Below are 18,651 nucleotides of genomic sequence, written 5' to 3'. Positions count from 1 at the left end.
CAATAGAAAGATTAAAATGTAAATATATTACATTTTAAGAAAAATCAGACTTCTGCGCATTTCACTGAGGTGATGATGATGCTTATTTTGTATATTTAGCACGGCAGTAATTAGCGCCTCTGTGTTACATTTAATGTTGCTGTTGGCCAATTTTATACATTAAGGTTACTGTTGGTCAATGTTACATTAAGGTTAGGGTTAGGGATAGTGGATTAGGGAAAGGATTAGGGTTAGGGTTAGGGTTAGGAATTAGGGTTAGTGTTAGGGGTTAGGGTTAGGGTTAGGGTTAGGGTTAGGGTTAGGGTTAGGGTTAGGGGTTAGGGTTAGGGTTAGGGTTAGTGTTAGGGTTAGGGTTAGGGTTAGGGTTAGGGTTAGGGTTAGGGTTAGGGTTAGGGTTAGGGTTAGGGTTAGGGTTAGGGGTTAGGGTGAGGGGTTAGGGTTAGGGTTAGGGTTAGAAGGTTAGGGTTAGGGTTAGTGGGTCAGGGTTAGGATTAGGGTTAGGGTATTAGGGTTAGGGTTAGGGCTAGCGTAACCTTAAGGGTGACGGACTGTCTCTACTAGGTGACGGGCTGTCAATAACGAAAATAGGATGCTGTTATCGACAGCCTGTCACCCATATCCATACTTAGAGACAGCCCGTCACCCATTTCACACTTTCTACTTTTTTTTACATTTTTACCCCATAATTTCCCTCATTCTTCAGGCCCTGCCCTCTATCGGTGGCTAATTTACAGTTTAAGCTTGTTTGCTATTGTATTGGGAGCAACATTGTTTCTTTATAGGCCTGCGGCGCAACCTTGAACAATATTGTCCTTGAGCTAACGCCCAAGTTAATTTTGATCAACAGAGGGCGCTATTTACTGCCGTATAATTTGATGATGATGATGATGATGATCCTTGACTACTGCGCATCCATTCTTGCGCATGGTCTAATTTGTATCATATATACATTTTAACTGCTTTGACCATTTGTATCATATGTACAAAATAAGAATGAGAATGGGTTGAATGATGATGATGATGATGATGATGATGATGATGATGATGATGATGATGATGATGATGATAATGATGATGATGATGATGATGATGATGATGATATGATGATGATGATGATGATTATCATAATGATAATGATGATGATGATGATGATGATGATGATGATGATGACGATGATGATGATGATGATGATAGTGATAGTGATGATATGATGAGATAATAGTGATATCTATACACTTCTGGCAGTTCGTACCAATTAACAAAGCTATACAAATTAAATATGCTTCCCAAAAATCAAAATCTCTTATGATGATGATGACGATGATGATGATGGTAATGATGATGACGACGTTGACGATGATGATGATTACAAATGATAATCATAGTAGCAATAACGATAATAATAATTTTGTCAAACGTAATTCCCTTCCCATTCAGATAAACTACCTATCGTTTCCATAGCCGGTATTGCAGTGGCTTGTTTGCTTACGCTCGGCATTCTTGCAGCTGGTCTTGTGTATAGGTAAAAAAAAAAAAAGATTTTCTGTCTGTTTGTATGTTGCTTTAGATGATGCTTGATGTTTCCTTGTTTATTTAGAATCTTTAATTGGTAACCTCACACCATATTTTACTATCCATGTTTCAGAAAAATGCGAATAGATGCAGAGCTGTTGAATTCCTCCTGGAAAATTCGTTACGAAGATCTCCTGTTCCTTGACAATTCAAAATCAACGTCGTCTGTCAACTCTATGGCAATGGTAATTGCAAAATATACATAAACATCTCAAAAAAAGTAACTACCCCCCCCCCTTAAATAATGACCATTATTCAAAAAGGGCAATTGTATTACAAATCTGTAAAATGCGTTGGAAGCAGAATTTATTTCTGCACATTTTGACACCTTGTTTGTTGCACTTGACTAAATATTGACGTCACAGCGTACATTCATTCATTCATATTTTATTTTCATCAATCATCAACATCAATATACAAGTGATACTAATAGCTCAACAAAGTAATAAAATTAAATGTAAACAAGAGTCATTGGTATATAAATAAATCTCAATACATTTAGGCAGTAACAATTAAATCAACATAATTAAATTAGAATAACATTACTATATGTATGATTGACCAAAATACACTTTAAGGCTAGCTTCAGACTCCGTATTGTACGTACAATATTGTATGTACAATACTTTTCGTGACGTCAAAAAGTATTACACGTGCAATAAATATACGTGCCACGACGAGTTGAATCAGATTAAATAACGCGCTATAACCCTGACGGTTCATTGTTTGCTAAATCCAAGCGAGGTCACCAGAAAACCTATGCAAGAGAAATTTCTACTGCTGCTGATGAAAAATCCTAGAGTGCGTTTGGAGGTTTTTTCTGCACTTTACCAGTAGCCCTAATAAATTCATAAAACAATAAAAATCAAATAAAGATTTAGGGCAAATGTTTTTACTCACTGCTCATCTGATCCACTTTCCCAGGAAACTAAATACCGATACTCCTTAGTTTTTCCTTGACTTTCCAGACATAATTATGAGTAAACATCAAATTTAATGTTTACAAAACAATCAAATATATATACATTCTTTTGCATTTTGAACATAAATATTGATATCAATAATGTAGGCCTACAAACATTAAAAAAGGGGGCCTAAGATAATGTCTATTTTTAATCATATACTAATTCCGCCATGCCCAAACATATCTTATTATGAAATCGTGTAATGGAACCCAAATTCCAATCAAAAATAAAAACAAATTTGTTATCAAATACACTAGGCCTATACATTGTATTATATGAATTTAATAGATGGTTCATTTTAATAATAAATAGATTAACACGGGTAATGGACAAGAAATATTTGGCAATACCGGATTTACCAGAGAGCCAGTGGATAAAGAAATTAATTAAAATTAAAACAAATTAAATGAGAAAATTAAAGCAAGGACATTTGGCGAAGTATTGTTTTAGAATTCGAAGGAGTCCTAAATGTTATCCTGGCCCCAGGACACTGATTAATGTAAATTCGACCCATAGTTATTTTATCTACTTTTGCCAGCATTCAACCTGTTCAATGTGATTTATGCCTATTTTTAATAAAATTCCGAAATCTGACGTATCAACGTTGTATCGTGCACAAATTATGATTCGAGACTATTTCATTTGACACGGTTGTATGGATTTCAGAAGATCGGTCCGATAATAGATATCGATTAGAGAATTACAGCAAGAGGCTTTGAGGATGCCGTAATCCTCTTGACCATCAACCAATCAGAGAGACATATTTCAGAAATATATTCGTAGGGCTGAAACTCTTTCAACTCTGAAATATATATTTCAAGTAATCTCGTTTCACACTTTGGCTTGCAATAAAGCCACGAAGGGGCGGTAATGTTAATATACGATTTCAGTCAAATATTGGTGCAAATATACGATTTCGGTCAACTATTTGGCTATCCTTTGCCCAAAATTATGAAATGTTTATTAGTAACAACAACTCTTAGGAGGGTTTTCGAGTAATTTTAGCGAAATAATGAGGTTAAATAAAAGAAAACCCACTTACAATTTTGGACGCTTAACTGTGGTGTTCTAGGGAATTAAAATATCACAATTAACATGTTTAATTCAAAATCGTTGTCCTACAAGCACATGTTCAGATTGTGTGAACATTACAAATACAAACAATAAGGTTGAAAAAGAAATAAAAAAATATTTAAAAATGATTTTAAAAGATCGTCTATTTTGTAGCTTTATGACACTGAATAGGCCAAATATCTGCCTCTGACGAAAAAAAATGTTTTCCCTGCTGATTTGTTTTTGTAACAAGTACCGTGAATGCCATTTCAAAAAGAAAGAAAAAAAGGCGGATATTACTTTTTAAAAACTCAACGCATTACTATTAATACGCCTATAATTAATGAATGAAAAAGTATAGAAGGCGTTGCATATCCGGTTCTGATGAGGGGGGAGGGGCACAAGCCGTTTTCGGCAGTTTTCCTATGGGATTTTCTAATATTTCAGATCAATGGGGGGGCTTCCGTGCCCCTAACGCTACGGTTACTGCATTAACACGTTTATGGATGTATTGTGATGATCATAAGTAGGCCTATCATAACATGCCTCAACGATATCAATATGTAAAAAGGTGTTGCAAATTCATAACACAGCGTGTTATAATGTAACGAATGCTATGCCAAAACTTTAAAAATGAACAAAAATATCAGTATCAATAAAATCAGAACCAGAATAAATACAAAGGCCTACAAATAATACTTTCTAAATCAATATAGGAATCTCTAAATCAATTAATCAATCAGTTATCAATCAATCAATCAATCAATCAATCAATCAATAAATAAATAAATAAATAAATAAATAAATAAATAAATAAATAAATAAATAAATAGGCCTAAATAGATAAATCTATAAATAAATAAATAAGATCTGAATGTGCCATTTATATTATTATTACAATTTTAATATTATTAATATTAGTATTAATACGACGTATTATTAACTTTAAAAAGGTGCCTATTGATTATATAATAATTCAAGTACAGTTGAATCATGGTAGGTATTATGATACCTACCATGGTTGAATACAAGAAGACATTAAAAGATGTTCATCATTCCGTGCACTCACTAAATTTAGAACTCTTAGAAATTTGGCAACTCGGTATCAATTAAGCAACCTATGATTGTAGCAAAATATATATTTTCCCGGTACATACTATTTATTGCACGTGTAATACTATTTGACGTCACGAAAAGTATTGTACATACAATATTGTACGTACAATACGGAGTCTGAAGCGCGCTTAAATGCATAATGATATTACGAGCGTGCTTGTAGTAGTTTATCACGGAAATACCACACTGCAATGGCAATTGAATTTGAAGTACTTCTACGATGATAAGCGCCTAACAACTGATAAGCTGGCTCTCTACAAACACGCTCAGTGAATAATACATACATGTACTATCAAAATATAACATAGTAATACATGATAATAAATATAAAATTTTTAATGTTTTTAATATAATATTATAAGAACATAATAATGTAATGATAATATAATAATATTATAATATAATAACATAATGATAAAATAGTACATTTATATCAATGTAACCCAAGATTTGAAAGTTGCAGTAAATTGTATTGATTTTGTATTCAGTGGAGGGAAATTTGTGTAATGATATCTGAACGTTTTTATATTGTATGTTAGTGCAACTTTCAAATCTGGACCTCGCTACATTAAATTGACTGGTGTTTTATTGTTTTCGATGCTATCGAATTAAATGAGGTGTCAAAATGCGCAGAACTTGCTTCTAACGCATTTTACAGATTTGTAATACAATAGCCCTTTTGTGAATAATGACCATTATTTAAGGGGGTCAGTTACTTTTCTTGAGGTGTTTAGGGAGGGCGAGTTAGCGCAGCGGTAATTCCCTCGCTTTGCACCACTGAGGTCCCGGGTTCAAGCCCCGGCGCGGCCCAAGGACTCATGTGCACTTGGTTTATCCCGTTTCCATGCTCGCTCTCGCAGGTTTTCTCCGGGATCTCCGGTTTCCTCCTGTATCGCAAAAATCAGTGATTAGTTGTTTGGTTATCAAAAACTTCCTTCACCCAATGGAATTTGGGGAGCTGCACAGATAATTGGTGGATGTTACAATCTAAATGCGGATAGGTGTGCGCCGTTCGGCAGCAACCTAGTTGATGCGATCTGATTGTGATGATTCACCATTGCAGCGAAATTACAGCGCTTTGAGTCCTCTAAGATCTGGAGAAAGGCGCTTTATAAATCCAAAATTTAATTTTAATTTTAATTTTATAATGCCGGTCAGGAAATAATCGTGTACATAAAAGCTTTTAAAAAATCAATGCAAAATGTAGATATTGTTTTTAGATAAATCCCTCGTCAAGTTGCGCATTACATCCATCATTAGATAGGCTATATTGACTTCGCGCACATAAATCAAATGGATGTGCAATTTTAATATCTTGTAAATTACTACCGATTTCTTACCATTTGCTCATTTTTGTATACAGGGGTCATCCGCAGCCAAGCATTTACATGCATATAATAACGTTGCCAATTACGAGGTAAGAAAGTCAAGGGTGAAATTTGGTATCAAACCGGACTTCTTCATTAATTGCTATATTCTGCACTAGCCTGCATGCTGTTACTCAATTTTAGTTACATCGATCGTTTTTGATGCCTTAGACGGAAATTTAACAACCCTGTTCATTGATTAGGAAAACGGGTCACATTATGTGACGTTAAGCATAAACTTCAACTCATGCCGATTCGATTTTTTTCAAATCTTAAAATATTGCTTCAAAATTTGTAGTGTTATATTATTTAATAAAATTCAGGCTTTATCAAAATGATTGGTACCTGTCAGTTTCCACTGATTATGACAAGATTGTAACACGAAGATACAATTTACTTAAGATAAACATGATAAACCTATTTTTATGACAATAACATTTCACGGCATTAACAGCGGGAATTAATGTCTCGTAGAAACCGCTGACGGGTTTGCGCCGAGATTTTTGATAGCCGGAATGAGCTCGGCAGGGCATTCCAGACGAGGGCTGTTGATGGTACAAATGATCGTTGATGTTTTTATAAAAGGTCATAAAACTATAAACTGGTCAATTAACCCTAACAGGACAAGGTACAACAAAATACTATTTGATATGTGCTGTTCGTGCGTGCATCCCACGTGGTGTGATGACGCAATCGCCCTAAGTGATATATAGGCACGGTTTCGCTGGCCAGCGAAGCCCAAGACCCTTGACAAAGTGTGTCGCCGACCAAGTGCCTGGCATGCGAGGGGTCTCGGGTTCGAAACCCACCCAGCGCAAACAACTTCTTTCTTTGTTTTCTCTCTTTATTCCTTCCTTCTTCCCTTCCCGTTGCCAAAAAGCCCTTAGGCGGTTAGGGGGTAATTAGCATAACAATGTTACATTTGGGAGATCCAGTTTTTATATTATTATTATTATTTTAAATCAAACTGGGAGCCAAATATTACCAATTTTTGACACAGCCTGTATGAAGACGTCTTTTGAACATTATTTGTGTGCGAAAATCTTTCTTGTCTTTTTCAGGGTCGAATGGTAATGGTGAAGAAATTGACGACGACCAAATTGGAATTGTCTAAAGATATTCTTATGGAGCTGAGAAACGTAATACTAATTTAATTCTTAAATTTACAAGGTCTCCTGCATTACCGTTAGTGCTTAAGGAGGGGTAGCATGCTACAAACCTCCCATGCTCCATATAAGCAATAAATTATTCAACAATAAAATTTAATTGTGCAGTAATTTTCAAATAAATAAAAATTCCTTTAAAAGGAATAGGGTGGGCAAATGAAAAATTTTCAAGAGAAATGAAAGTATGAGTAAATCTTCACAATTAAAAACAGGGAAAATATGACACAACATCGATTTCCAATGGGGGAATAACACAAAACGTATAAACAAACTTTATACGTTTATACGTTTGTTATTCCCCATTGGAGGTTGTGTCATATTTTCCCTGATTTTAATCTTATCTATTGCTTATCCTTTGTTCTCTGCTGGTCAGTTGGAACAGATTTTCTCTGTTTTTATATTAACCCTTCACATCATAACAGAAGACGTTTTATGTTAACATTTTATATAAAACATTGTTATAAAACTTTTGTAGATAATAGTTATTTAAAACATTTTCGTAATCATACCTAGAGGGTTTTTTATCATCAGATAGAAAGACTTCTGCTCATCTTCTCTGGTGAGACAACAGGGCTGGGGTATCTTTCCATATCAAAGTTTAAAAATCTGTCATATCAATTTCCTCAATATGTTGTTTTGAAACAACTTATGAGGGGAAAAGTTTGATTTTGCAATATTTCGATATTATTTTTTTAACTTTGTAACTTTATTATGATTAACATAACTGTATTTCAAAGCGTCAAATTATATCATTATTTTGTCCCAACAAAAATAATCCAGGGAATAAAATATTCATTCATATGTTTATTTATTTTATTCAACCTGGGCCATATCTACTGGTGCACATGCATTCTAATAACTTGTCTATAATACCTTATACAAGCATCAGCAAGATTTGAAAAGTAAATAGCCTATGTACACACTGAACACAATGCACAGCTGTCAGTATAAAATGATATATATGACCTTCACGATGCTATTAATTTAGCCCAAAGATTAGGAAAACTAGCAAAACTGGTGAACTGATACTGTTCAAATAAAAACATCTGCAAATCTTGCTGCAATTTCCAAATAGTATTTCTATTACTTAAATAATTATTTTTGTTATTTCTTTTAATACAAACACATTACTGCCTATACGACTTTATCGTATTACTTACATATCAAAATCAAGTATAATTACAAAACTCGCCGTAAACTATCACCTCTGTGGGTGTTTGGGATATAACCGGCACGAATATTTTCTCAACACTGCAGCATGTGAAAAAGTAGGTCAATAGTCAGAGAATATAGGGTGGGTGCGGCACGCCGCACCCACCCAAAAAGAGGGAACGGCGCGGCATAAACCATTTAGCTACAGGGACTTGGCAGCTAAGAACCCGGGCACTCACATGTAAAGATGGTCAAGGGTCTCTTATCGGGCTCTTTTTTGGTTCTGCTCTAGTTCTTTGAGCCTCAAACTCTGACAATTGCAGCTCAAAGCTCAAATTTGGGAAAAATATGAAATTTTTTAGCTTCACAGCTTATAATTTGGCCCTAATTTCAGTTCATCAAGCCCCTATTTTGCCCGAAAATCAGTTCTTAGTTCCCAAAGTTCGGCGCTCCGCGCCACATGCCCCTGCCAAAGTTTAGTGCCTCCCCCTCACGGGACTAAGAAGCGCACACCCTTATAACACATTCCACAATTAACCATCACAGCCAAGATCTGCTCCAGGAAGACGTATGTCTACGGGTAACTGAGGCAATAAGCATGTCCATTATTTAATGAGAACAAACAGGGACTTCGCCGGTGTTTGAACTTACATTGCCAAATACCATTAGAGTCTTGACTTGTTAACGAACAATCAATGATTACCTTTGATCGAGATGTTCTTCCTTCTTCTTAATGTTTTTTTCACTGCAGCACATTTTGCCACAGCGAAAACGCAATTGATACGACGTCAAAATGCATGTGAAACCTCCAACTTTATACTGGTCTTATGAACGGTTTATTATTTATTTTATTTCAGATGAGATTAGTCGAGCATGCAAACATCACTCGATTTATAGGAGCTTGTATGACGATGGAAACCCCGTATGTAGTGAATGAGTTTTGCCCTAAAGGAAGCCTACAGGTTTGTTGCACATGAGAAGAAAATATGATAGAGGAAACGAAAGCAATAGTAATTAATAATGCCTCGATCCTCCTTTTTCCATGAAATAACGGTGGTCAGCCCCCGCGGTGCTCAGCTCTCTTGAGAAAAAAGTATAACTTCAAGTGGATGCTGGAACATTAATAAACTAGTGTTAATATTGACAGCTAGGTGTTGAAATATAAACACTAGATTTTACAGTGATGTATATCACACGATTTGGAAAGACTTCCATGAAACAATTTCAGTTATGATTTATGTTGTTCACGAGCGGTTATCTGATGGTATGAAGGACTGTATTAATTTTTAAGCAAAGTTGAACACTGATGGCGCTATTTATCCTAAATCTTGTTTGCATCGTTACAAGGGGTAGACACTTGTATAATGCCATTTAAACATCATCAGACATCAATAACAAATAGGAAGGAAATTTTCTAAAACAATTGTAATCATGAAATGAAAGGAATAACTCATATTATTGGGCTAAATTTAACTTAAAAGTATATGTAAATAGCGCCCTCCATTTCCACACAAATGTACAATTTATCATAGAATAAGAATTACCACAATAAGGTTGGAAAGGTTTTTTAAAAAATGATAAAGAAATGTAAATCTATGTCAATAGAATGAAAAAAAAGCTAATAATAATAATGCCTATTATTAGTAAAATTTAAAATGTATATTGTTACTTCTAACATGTGAAAGAAAACTAAAACCTAATGCTTATGACTGGGAATACATGTAGAACAAATTTTAATGACATTACCTTTGTTTCATTACAGGATATTTTACAAAATGACTCTGTTAAATTAGATGCGTCATTTAAAAACTCGCTGATGATAGACATGGCTAAAGTAAGTGCATTTAGAGCAGTTTAGCGCAGTGATTTATAGTGCACTACGCACAATGCCTAGATGTGATTCACAAGCCTCAGCACACTTTACAGGTCGATAAATCATAATCACTTTCCCGTGGCTTTTAAGGGGTCTGTAACCCACATTTTGCACAGTTTATTTTTGTGGGACCTGAAGTAAACTTTATAAATATAATGAAGGATGGACTGTTAAATGTCAAAAATGTAATTTTTAAATTGAATTTACATTACCCGTATTCAAAATGCAATTTGGTGTGTCTGATGTGCTCTCAGGTCCAACAAAAATACTGTGCAAATGTTGGTTACAAAGCAAGCTTCTAAATCTGAAAGAGACATTAAGCTCGGGAAATTAGTGTTTAAAACGTTGTTCAAAATTACAATTTTAAAAAGCAATGTATATTGTCATGGTTGTTATTGTAGAGATCTAGGAAATCCAAATAAAGAACTTTCAGATCAGCTCAACACATCTTGCGTCTTTTGAGACGTGTTTAAAGTATTAAGGGGGAATAATACCCTGATTTTCATCAGTACCCCTCTTCTTTTTTTTCTTGCAAATTTATAAAGTACATAAATATATTCATCACCTCGTGTCATGAACTTATAAAATATATCTACATACAAAGTGTTTTTAAACCATTTTAGTTTGTCATTTTAGCCCTATATATTTTTTGTTTACTGTATCCTAGTAACTGAGATGTGTGTTTCATAACAAACCATAATTTATTCTATTGAACATGTCCAAGTAGAATACATGAATAGAATACATTAAATCCTTTGTTATACTATCTATAGAAATGTACTCACTGATTATAACACTGAATAAATTAAATACGCCTAATCTCTTCCACATAGACAATTTAATACTACACCATGTATGTATCTTCTATAATGTGTTGTTAGGAAAAGAGATTAAAAAAAGGCTATAAGGTCATCAAAGGTCAGGTTATAGGTCAATTGGTTCAGGTCAAATTCAGGCATCAATTTTGAATACATGTGATAGTCTGTGATATCATACATGTCATAATGAGGCATCAATTTTGATATTTTGTCTGTTATTGGATATATAATGGAAATGTGTGAGGTGGATATACTAAAATGGATTGGGCAAATAAATATAAAATAGTTACCAAAATCACAAAAATGAAGCTTACGGAAAACTACCTAATATGGTGGTATAGGTGACAAAAAATACAATCTTTTTCAACATTGCTGTAGTGTGGTTGTGGTAACCTGTTACCTATGGCTTAATTAAGTTTCAGTGAAATAGTGTCGCAAGTTCAAAATACAAAATATAGCTCAACATTGAAAATAGAAGCATTTTAACCGGTTCGTTTTGTGATAGTTGTGGAGCACCAAGTTCATGAAGTCATAAAAGAAATCAGGGACCACTTATTCCCATTTTATATATCAACATTATTTCCCTAATGTGTTAGCAACACATATCCAAAATTTTAACGAAATCCGTTGATAGTAAGCTTTCCAAAATGAAGTGAATTTAAAACATCAGTGATGTACCACTTTTTGGCTTATACCATTAGAAGTATGTACGCGTCATTGATACTGATGCCACCAATTGAACGAGAAGATTTGCCCCTTCATTTTGCATACCACTATGTCCAATTTCTTTTTCTCATTTCTTCACAAAATGCAAAAAAAATGCAAAAAAAATGCAATGGGTGTAGTACCCCCTTAAACAAAAAACATTTCGCTACTATTTGGGTAACGCCGTGATGGTATTAAATAGCCCATAGTTATGAGTTCGGCAGACAGCCAAATCTGGATTCGTCCTTTCGTAAATTCATGTTACGCATGAACTATTTATGAATTAGCGAACAAGTGATCAATGCCATAGCTCTAGAGGGCAGCATATCAATTTTAACAGTGATCATCGTCGACTGTACTGTAGTAACTAACCATGCTAACCCTGTATGCCGTCAAAAATTAATGTGCGTAATTTTAGTTTCTCTATTTAAGACAGGGCAGCTTAAAGGTTATCTCTGTTTTATATTTATGCTCTTTCAGGGCTTGAACTACCTGCATAATAGTATCTTAGGCTTACACGGTCGTCTCAGCTCATCTAATTGTCTTATTGATAGCCGCTTTGTGTTAAAAGTAACAGACTTTGGATTACACAAACTGATGGGAAACGAAAAAGAAGAGACACACAATCAAGACAGTAAGTTATGTTACTTTGGAAGTCCATTGAAAACACTAATGCTGGTTTCATACTTTCCTGCCGCTTGCCGCTTTGCCGCTCTGAAGATGATTTTACTTCACTGCGCAGTCGCGCCTAAAACGCTAGCGGTGACCAGCGGCAAGCCGATATATCGATCACTCTACCGCTTTGCCGCGGCGGCAGCACCGCTGGGAGTTGAATTCCCCGGGTTGAATTCAAGTCAACTCGGAGCGGTGCCGCTCTGACGTATGAGAACAAAATACGATTTTGGAGCGGTGCTGAGCGGCAAGAGTGGCTTTCAGAGTCATGCCGCTGCCGCTCAGCGGTGTGTCGCTCCGCTTGCAGACAAGTGCAAGCGGCATGATGAAGCGTCGTGCCGCTCAGCGGCAAGCGGCGCGGCAGAAAGTATGAAACCAGCATAAACTGGGCATTGTCCGAGCAACATTCCAAAGGCAACTGCTTAGCTGTGACGGCGTCAGGAATGGGGAATAACATCAAGTCAACCATTTATTGGTCTCTGTACTGAATACCCATAGTTGCATAACTGGTAGCACACACGGGCGTTCACGGTTGTTTGATGTAATTGGGAGAGCGAGGTGGCGCAGCGGTAGTTCCCTCGCCTTGCACCACTGAGGTTCCGGGTTCAAGCCCCGGCGCGGCCCAAGGACTCATGTGCACTTGGTTTATCCCGAATCCATGCTCGCTCTCGCAGGTTTTCTCCGGGATCTCCGGTTTCCTCCTGTATCGCAAAATTGGTATCGGTGATTAGTTGTTTGGTTATCAAAAACTTCCTTCACCCAATGGAATTTGGGGAGCTGCACAGATAGTTGGTGGATGTTACAATCTAAGTGCGGATAGGTTTGCGCCGTTCGGCAGCAACTGGCCTAGTTGATGCGATCTGATTGTGATGATTCACCATGGCAGCGAAATTACAGCGCTTTGAGTCCTCTATATAAGATCTAAAGAAAAGGCGCTATATAAATCCACAATTCAATTTAATTTTATGTAAAACTGTGTAATTCTTAAGCAATGTTGAACAATGATCTGGTTTAATCTTTACAAGGGGTTGACACTTGTATGGTATTAGAACACCAGAAAATTACAAACAAATGGCAAGGCATTTTGTTTTGGCTAATTTAAATTTAAAATGCATATAAATAGCGCCCTCAATGTGCACATAAATGTACAGTTTTTTCACCCACAAAAAACACAGAAAAAGATGACTAAGTTCCTACAGAAACAACCATCTATGTTAAAAATAGCTTTAAAATATATGTATATGATTAGTGTGATAACTTTGGGTATTGTCCAGGTCTAGAGTTGAATATTATAATTATGTTTTGTTAGAAAAAATAACAACCGGTTTACAATTGTTGATGTCCAAAAACGTAATTATTGCATGGAAATCTAATCAGTTAAAACCAAAGAGGACTTTACATTTGGTGTCTTGTTTTTTCATAATTTGGAGTGTAGAATTTTGAAACCAAAGAAAAGGTTAACGTTGTTATATTACCATAACCATAATATCATTTCATTTTCAGAATTATTATGGCGGGCTCCCGAACTTTTGCGAGATCCTTCTAAACTACCGACTAAAGAAAGTGATATTTATAGTGCTGCGATAATACTTCAAGAAATAGTCACCAGAACAGGACCTTTTGAAACAGAAAGGCTGCAAATAGGGACAGAAGGTAGACAAAACTATAATATTGAAGACTGTATTAAAAAGACTAGTTTGCGTGTGACGTCAGGGCAAAGGTGCGGCGTCATTGGTTGTTGACCTACGCAGTACGACATTTCTGGTCTAGTTGACAGGACGTCATACGCAGTCTAGCTACCTTAGAAGATCCAGTGATCCCTGAGTAAAATAAACCCAAGGTAGTGACTAGTAAAGAAAATGTAAGGTCAATCCCTGCCTGGCTAGTACCATGAGTACACTACACTATCACTAGGCAAGCTACATAAGCATGATAAGTCACCAACCAGCACTTCCTTGTCACCAGCAAGTAGGGCCACTATGCAGTATTACTGTCTACCCACAGATATTGGTCTACCCCACCAACCAACCGCTCAAGTCCACTCACCGAGGCGCCAGCCGAGGGTCTTTACTATAGTGTCAGAGGGCATATGGCATGGTTTTTCATTGTTTCTTTCAATTGGAGGGACAATAGGTTGGCTTTGGAGCAAAGCTAACGCAGACTAGTCTTTTTAATTCGGTCTTCAATTATAACCTAGGTTCTTGGCCATAAATTTTCGCTCAAGTGATCAGCTTTGTTCCCTCGCCTTGCACCCCTGTGGTCTCGGGTTCAAGCCCCAGCCGTGCCCAAGGACTGTATATGCACTTAGTTTAACCCCATCCATGCTCGCTATGACAGGTTTTCTCCAAGATCTCCGGTTTCTTCTTGCCTTCAAAATCGGTGATCAGTTGTTTGGTTAACAAAAATTTCATAAATGGAATTTGGGGAGCTGCACAGATAATTGGTGGATGTTACAATTACAGCACTATTAATCCTCTAGAAAAATGCGCTATATATTCAAATGTATTATCTTTATTGTCTTACGATAGTCTTGCACTCTGCCGACGGACTGTATTCGTGGCCCTCGTGGTGGCATAACCACGGTTATGTCTAGTTTATTTGTTATTCTCATAACTTGTGGATAAATGGATATGAATTTTTATTTTAGGAATTTTAGAAAAGGTAGCTTCTCATGGGAATGATCCACTTCGACCCAGTATTCCCAGTGATGCTTGCGATGCTGAAATAATATCAGTGATGAAACAATGCTGGGCTGAAAAACCGGATGAACGTCTAACATCTAAGGCATTATTAGCGTCAGTACGCAGGTTGAGCAAGTATGTTTTGCTAATAATAATAATCGTAATAATTTGGATTAATTCAATAATCATCGTTGTATGTGTAGATTGTGAGATCATATCATCATCATCGTCATCATCTTCATCGTCATCATCATCATCCTGGTCATCATCATCCTCGTCGTCGTCATCGTCATCATAATCATCATCATCATCATCCTCGTCGTCGTCATCGTCATCATCATCATCATCATCACCATCATCATCATCATCCTCATCGTCGTCATCGTCATCATCATCGTCGTTGTCGTCGTCGTCATCATCATCATCATCATCATCATCATCATCATCATCATCATCATCATCATCACCGTCATCATCACCGTCATCATCGTTGTTGTGTTGTTATTATCATCGTCCTATTTTAAATTAACAAAGGTGTTTTTGCATTTTAATTTGTCACGTTGATCCAGGATGTGGAAAGCGTACATTGATATCAACATTGTGCATTGTATCTTATATGTTCAATATATTGGATTTCATTGTTGTCACATTTTCAACAGAATTATAAGTCTTTGTGGACAAATCAAATCAAAACAAAACCAAAACAAAACAAAAAAACAAAACAAAACAAAACAAAATCAAATCAAATCAAAACAAATCAAAACAAAACAAAAACAACACAAAACAAACACAAACGCAAACAAATTTTAAATCTGTCATGTGTTCAATAACCACAATTGTAATTTCCACATACTCTCCATTGTTTGTCGTAAATAGAGGAACCAACAGCGAAAACATCCTTGATAATCTTCTTTCGCGTATGGAACAATATGCAAGCAACTTGGAGGTATTGGTTAGTGAAAGAACAGCAGCATTTTTGGAAGAAAAGAAACGTTCAGAGACTCTCTTGTATGAGGTGCTCCCAAAGTAAGTTTATTAACAGCTAGTAAGGTGCTTCGAAGGGGAGCATGACCTAGTGGTAATTTATTGCATTCAAGTATTGAGACAAATAAAGCTGACACATAAGATGAATGTTTTGGGTATCCACAAAAATGAACCAAAATTACACCCAGGATTACTTCAATACTCTATACTCCAAATACATGTCAGTAACCAAGCAGTTGTCGAACTGACACAACAGCAAAATGCACTGACACGGAACAGCTTCCTGGATCACGTTCACAGGCGAATAATTGGCACCCAGCTAAAAATCTGTGAGAAGATCCTTACACAGGTAATAATTTCCTAAGAGTAAGTGGAATAGTGTGGAACGGGATTGCTTCTGCTTTTCACACACTTTCGTCAAGAGACGGGTTTTGCTCCAAAATATTCCACTTACAGATTTCTTGTGTTGGGTGCCAAGTATTGGGCTGTGAATGTGGTCCAGGAAGCTGTTTTCGTCAAATAGCTTCCAAGCAAGCAGTGAATTGTCCCTACACAGTCTTTGATTACACTACACAGTTAAGTGCATAGCATCGTAAGACCTGTGTGAGCATCTAGCTGGAAAATAGGTGGAAACTGTGCATAGATAGTTTATAAGAGAATCGTTTTTGTATTCAAACCTTTCCATATGAACTATATCCTGTAAGTATCACAGTATTTGTATTTATTCTGCTGTTGCGTTTTTTGTGTGCGTAGAGCATAATGGTGTGCAGGGGTGTGTGTGCTCCCTCGTATCGTCCGTGAATATTGTTTTATGACAAGTTTATTATGACGTCTGTGGTAGCTTTATTTACCATTGTTCTTGAATTTTCTAATCATTATCATAATTATAGAACTGTTGCTGATCAACTTAAGCGAGGGAATTCAGTAGATCCCGAATCATTTGACAGTGTGACGATCTTTTTCAGTGACATTGTTGGCTTTACATCTTTGTCAGCTGCGAGTACACCAATGCAGGTAGTATTAAACTAAGCAACATTATTTCGGAAATGTCCAAGAATTTTAATCTATGAAATAAAACTGTGTAGTCAAGGATTAAAACATTTTTTCTCTCCCATTTACTCAGCATTACAAAATGTGCAAGTTTGGCAAAAATTGTATAAATTCATAAAGGATACAAATATCAATAGGGATAACTTACTATAAGTTGAAGCTTGTTGATTCCTTCCAACAAATACCATTACCATGGCATTACCAACACGAACGTGAATCAAAGATGCCGGGTTGCTTTGGACATGGAATTACGATATGTTTTATAGTAGAGTCTTCCGTCGAATTATAATACTGCTTGCAATAAAGAAAATCTGTATAAGGAATTTATAGGAAAGTAATTCCTAATGGTTGTTTCTTTGATCTCCTGTCCACAACGTACTAAGTTGATATTTTATCGTCATTCTAGGTCGTTACATTGTTGAATGATCTGTACACCTGTTTTGACGGTATCATTGGGCATTTTGACGTGTACAAGGTATGTTTTTGAATATCTCATAATGTATGAGATATGTTTCTGGCAACTTTTTTAACCTCATACCGATCACCGTCAACATTCATTTATTGACTTTGAGAAATGCTAAATTTTAAAAATAATACTTGAATAAACTCTGTGAACTCATAACAAGACCAGACAAAATAAATGCAAGGCTATAGCAAAATACCGAGTCCCAGGTGCAGATGTCCGACTCCTGTGGTTTATGTTTTCATTGTAAAATTTTAGACAGGCTGTTTTGGTGAAAATGACAAGCACTTCTCAAATCCCACCTAAGACCCCGCGTAACGTTGTCGTTTTTAAGCAATGTAGGTAGCATTTGGTGCATGACGCTTAAAATATGATGGTTTCAGGGTTACCAGTGCCTAATAGCTTATGTTATTAGAGAGATAGCTAACATATCGTTAGCACCCCGACATGTACAAGATAAAACTTTAAGGGAAGGAGTAACGTAACATTGTCCTTTTACCCAATACAGGTGGAAACCATTGGTGACGCATACATGGTGGTTTCAGGGTTACCAGTGCCTAATGGCTTATGTCATGCCAGAGAGATTGCCAACATATCGTTAGCACTCGTCAAGGCAGTAAGCTCAATCGAAATTCGGCATGTACCAGATAAAACTTTACAATTACGAGCTGGTGTTCACTCAGGTAATAGAGATGATACGATATTTTTTACGATTAACCAATTAAAATCCAGCACATGTAAATTTGAGATATCAATACTATATAACTGTAAACCGACCGTTTTTATCAAAAGATTTTAATTTGTAAATGTTTGATGAATTCACTTTTGTCAAGCAAGAATAAAGTTTAGATATTTTAATTTTTCATGATAATTATGTTTTCAGAGTGCCGTATACATATATACCTCGTCCTCCATATTTTGCTAAATGATTAGAATCTCATGGTCGATACATGGACTGTACTAATATCTCATAGTGGTAAAGATTTTTTTAATTCGATTTCCATGCTTAAATAT

The 18,651-nt window shown here is 36.0% G+C and overlaps 1 protein-coding gene across 1 annotated transcript; it reads left to right on the top strand.

Moving 5' to 3' along the window:
• The first annotated feature begins 1,649 nt into the window (after window positions 1–1,649).
• LOC140158015 (atrial natriuretic peptide receptor 1-like) lies at window positions 1,650–18,570 on the top strand. Its single transcript, XM_072181264.1, has 13 exons — window positions 1,650–1,757; window positions 6,070–6,123; window positions 7,135–7,212; window positions 9,249–9,353; window positions 10,154–10,225; window positions 12,268–12,421; window positions 13,963–14,112; window positions 15,107–15,275; window positions 16,017–16,166; window positions 17,015–17,138; window positions 17,581–17,649; window positions 18,146–18,320; window positions 18,521–18,570. Exons 1-13 carry the CDS (start codon window positions 1,650–1,652, stop codon window positions 18,568–18,570), a joined length of 1,458 nt encoding a protein of 485 aa, XP_072037365.1.
• The last annotated feature ends 81 nt before the right edge of the window (window positions 18,571–18,651 follow it).

This window comes from Amphiura filiformis, chromosome 7, assembly GCF_039555335.1.
Source record: "Amphiura filiformis chromosome 7, Afil_fr2py, whole genome shotgun sequence".
NCBI lineage: Eukaryota > Metazoa > Echinodermata > Ophiuroidea > Amphilepidida > Amphiuridae > Amphiura > Amphiura filiformis.
This window is presented reverse-complemented; position numbering and strand designations above follow the sequence as displayed.

What these genes read in the sequence shown, in the direction of transcription:
- LOC140158015 (XM_072181264.1), top strand. Translation starts at nt 1,650, where the DNA reads ATGCGAATAGATGCAGAGCTGTTGAATTCCTCCTGGAAAATTCGTTAC. An exon ending in TTCTTATGGAGCTGAGAAAC is followed by an intron (nt 7,213 to 9,248) that starts GTAATACTAATT and finishes ATTTTATTTCAG; the next exon opens with ATGAGATTAGTCGAGCATGC. An exon ending in GCTGCAAATAGGGACAGAAG is followed by an intron (nt 14,113 to 15,106) that starts GTAGACAAAACT and finishes TTTTTATTTTAG; the next exon opens with GAATTTTAGAAAAGGTAGCT.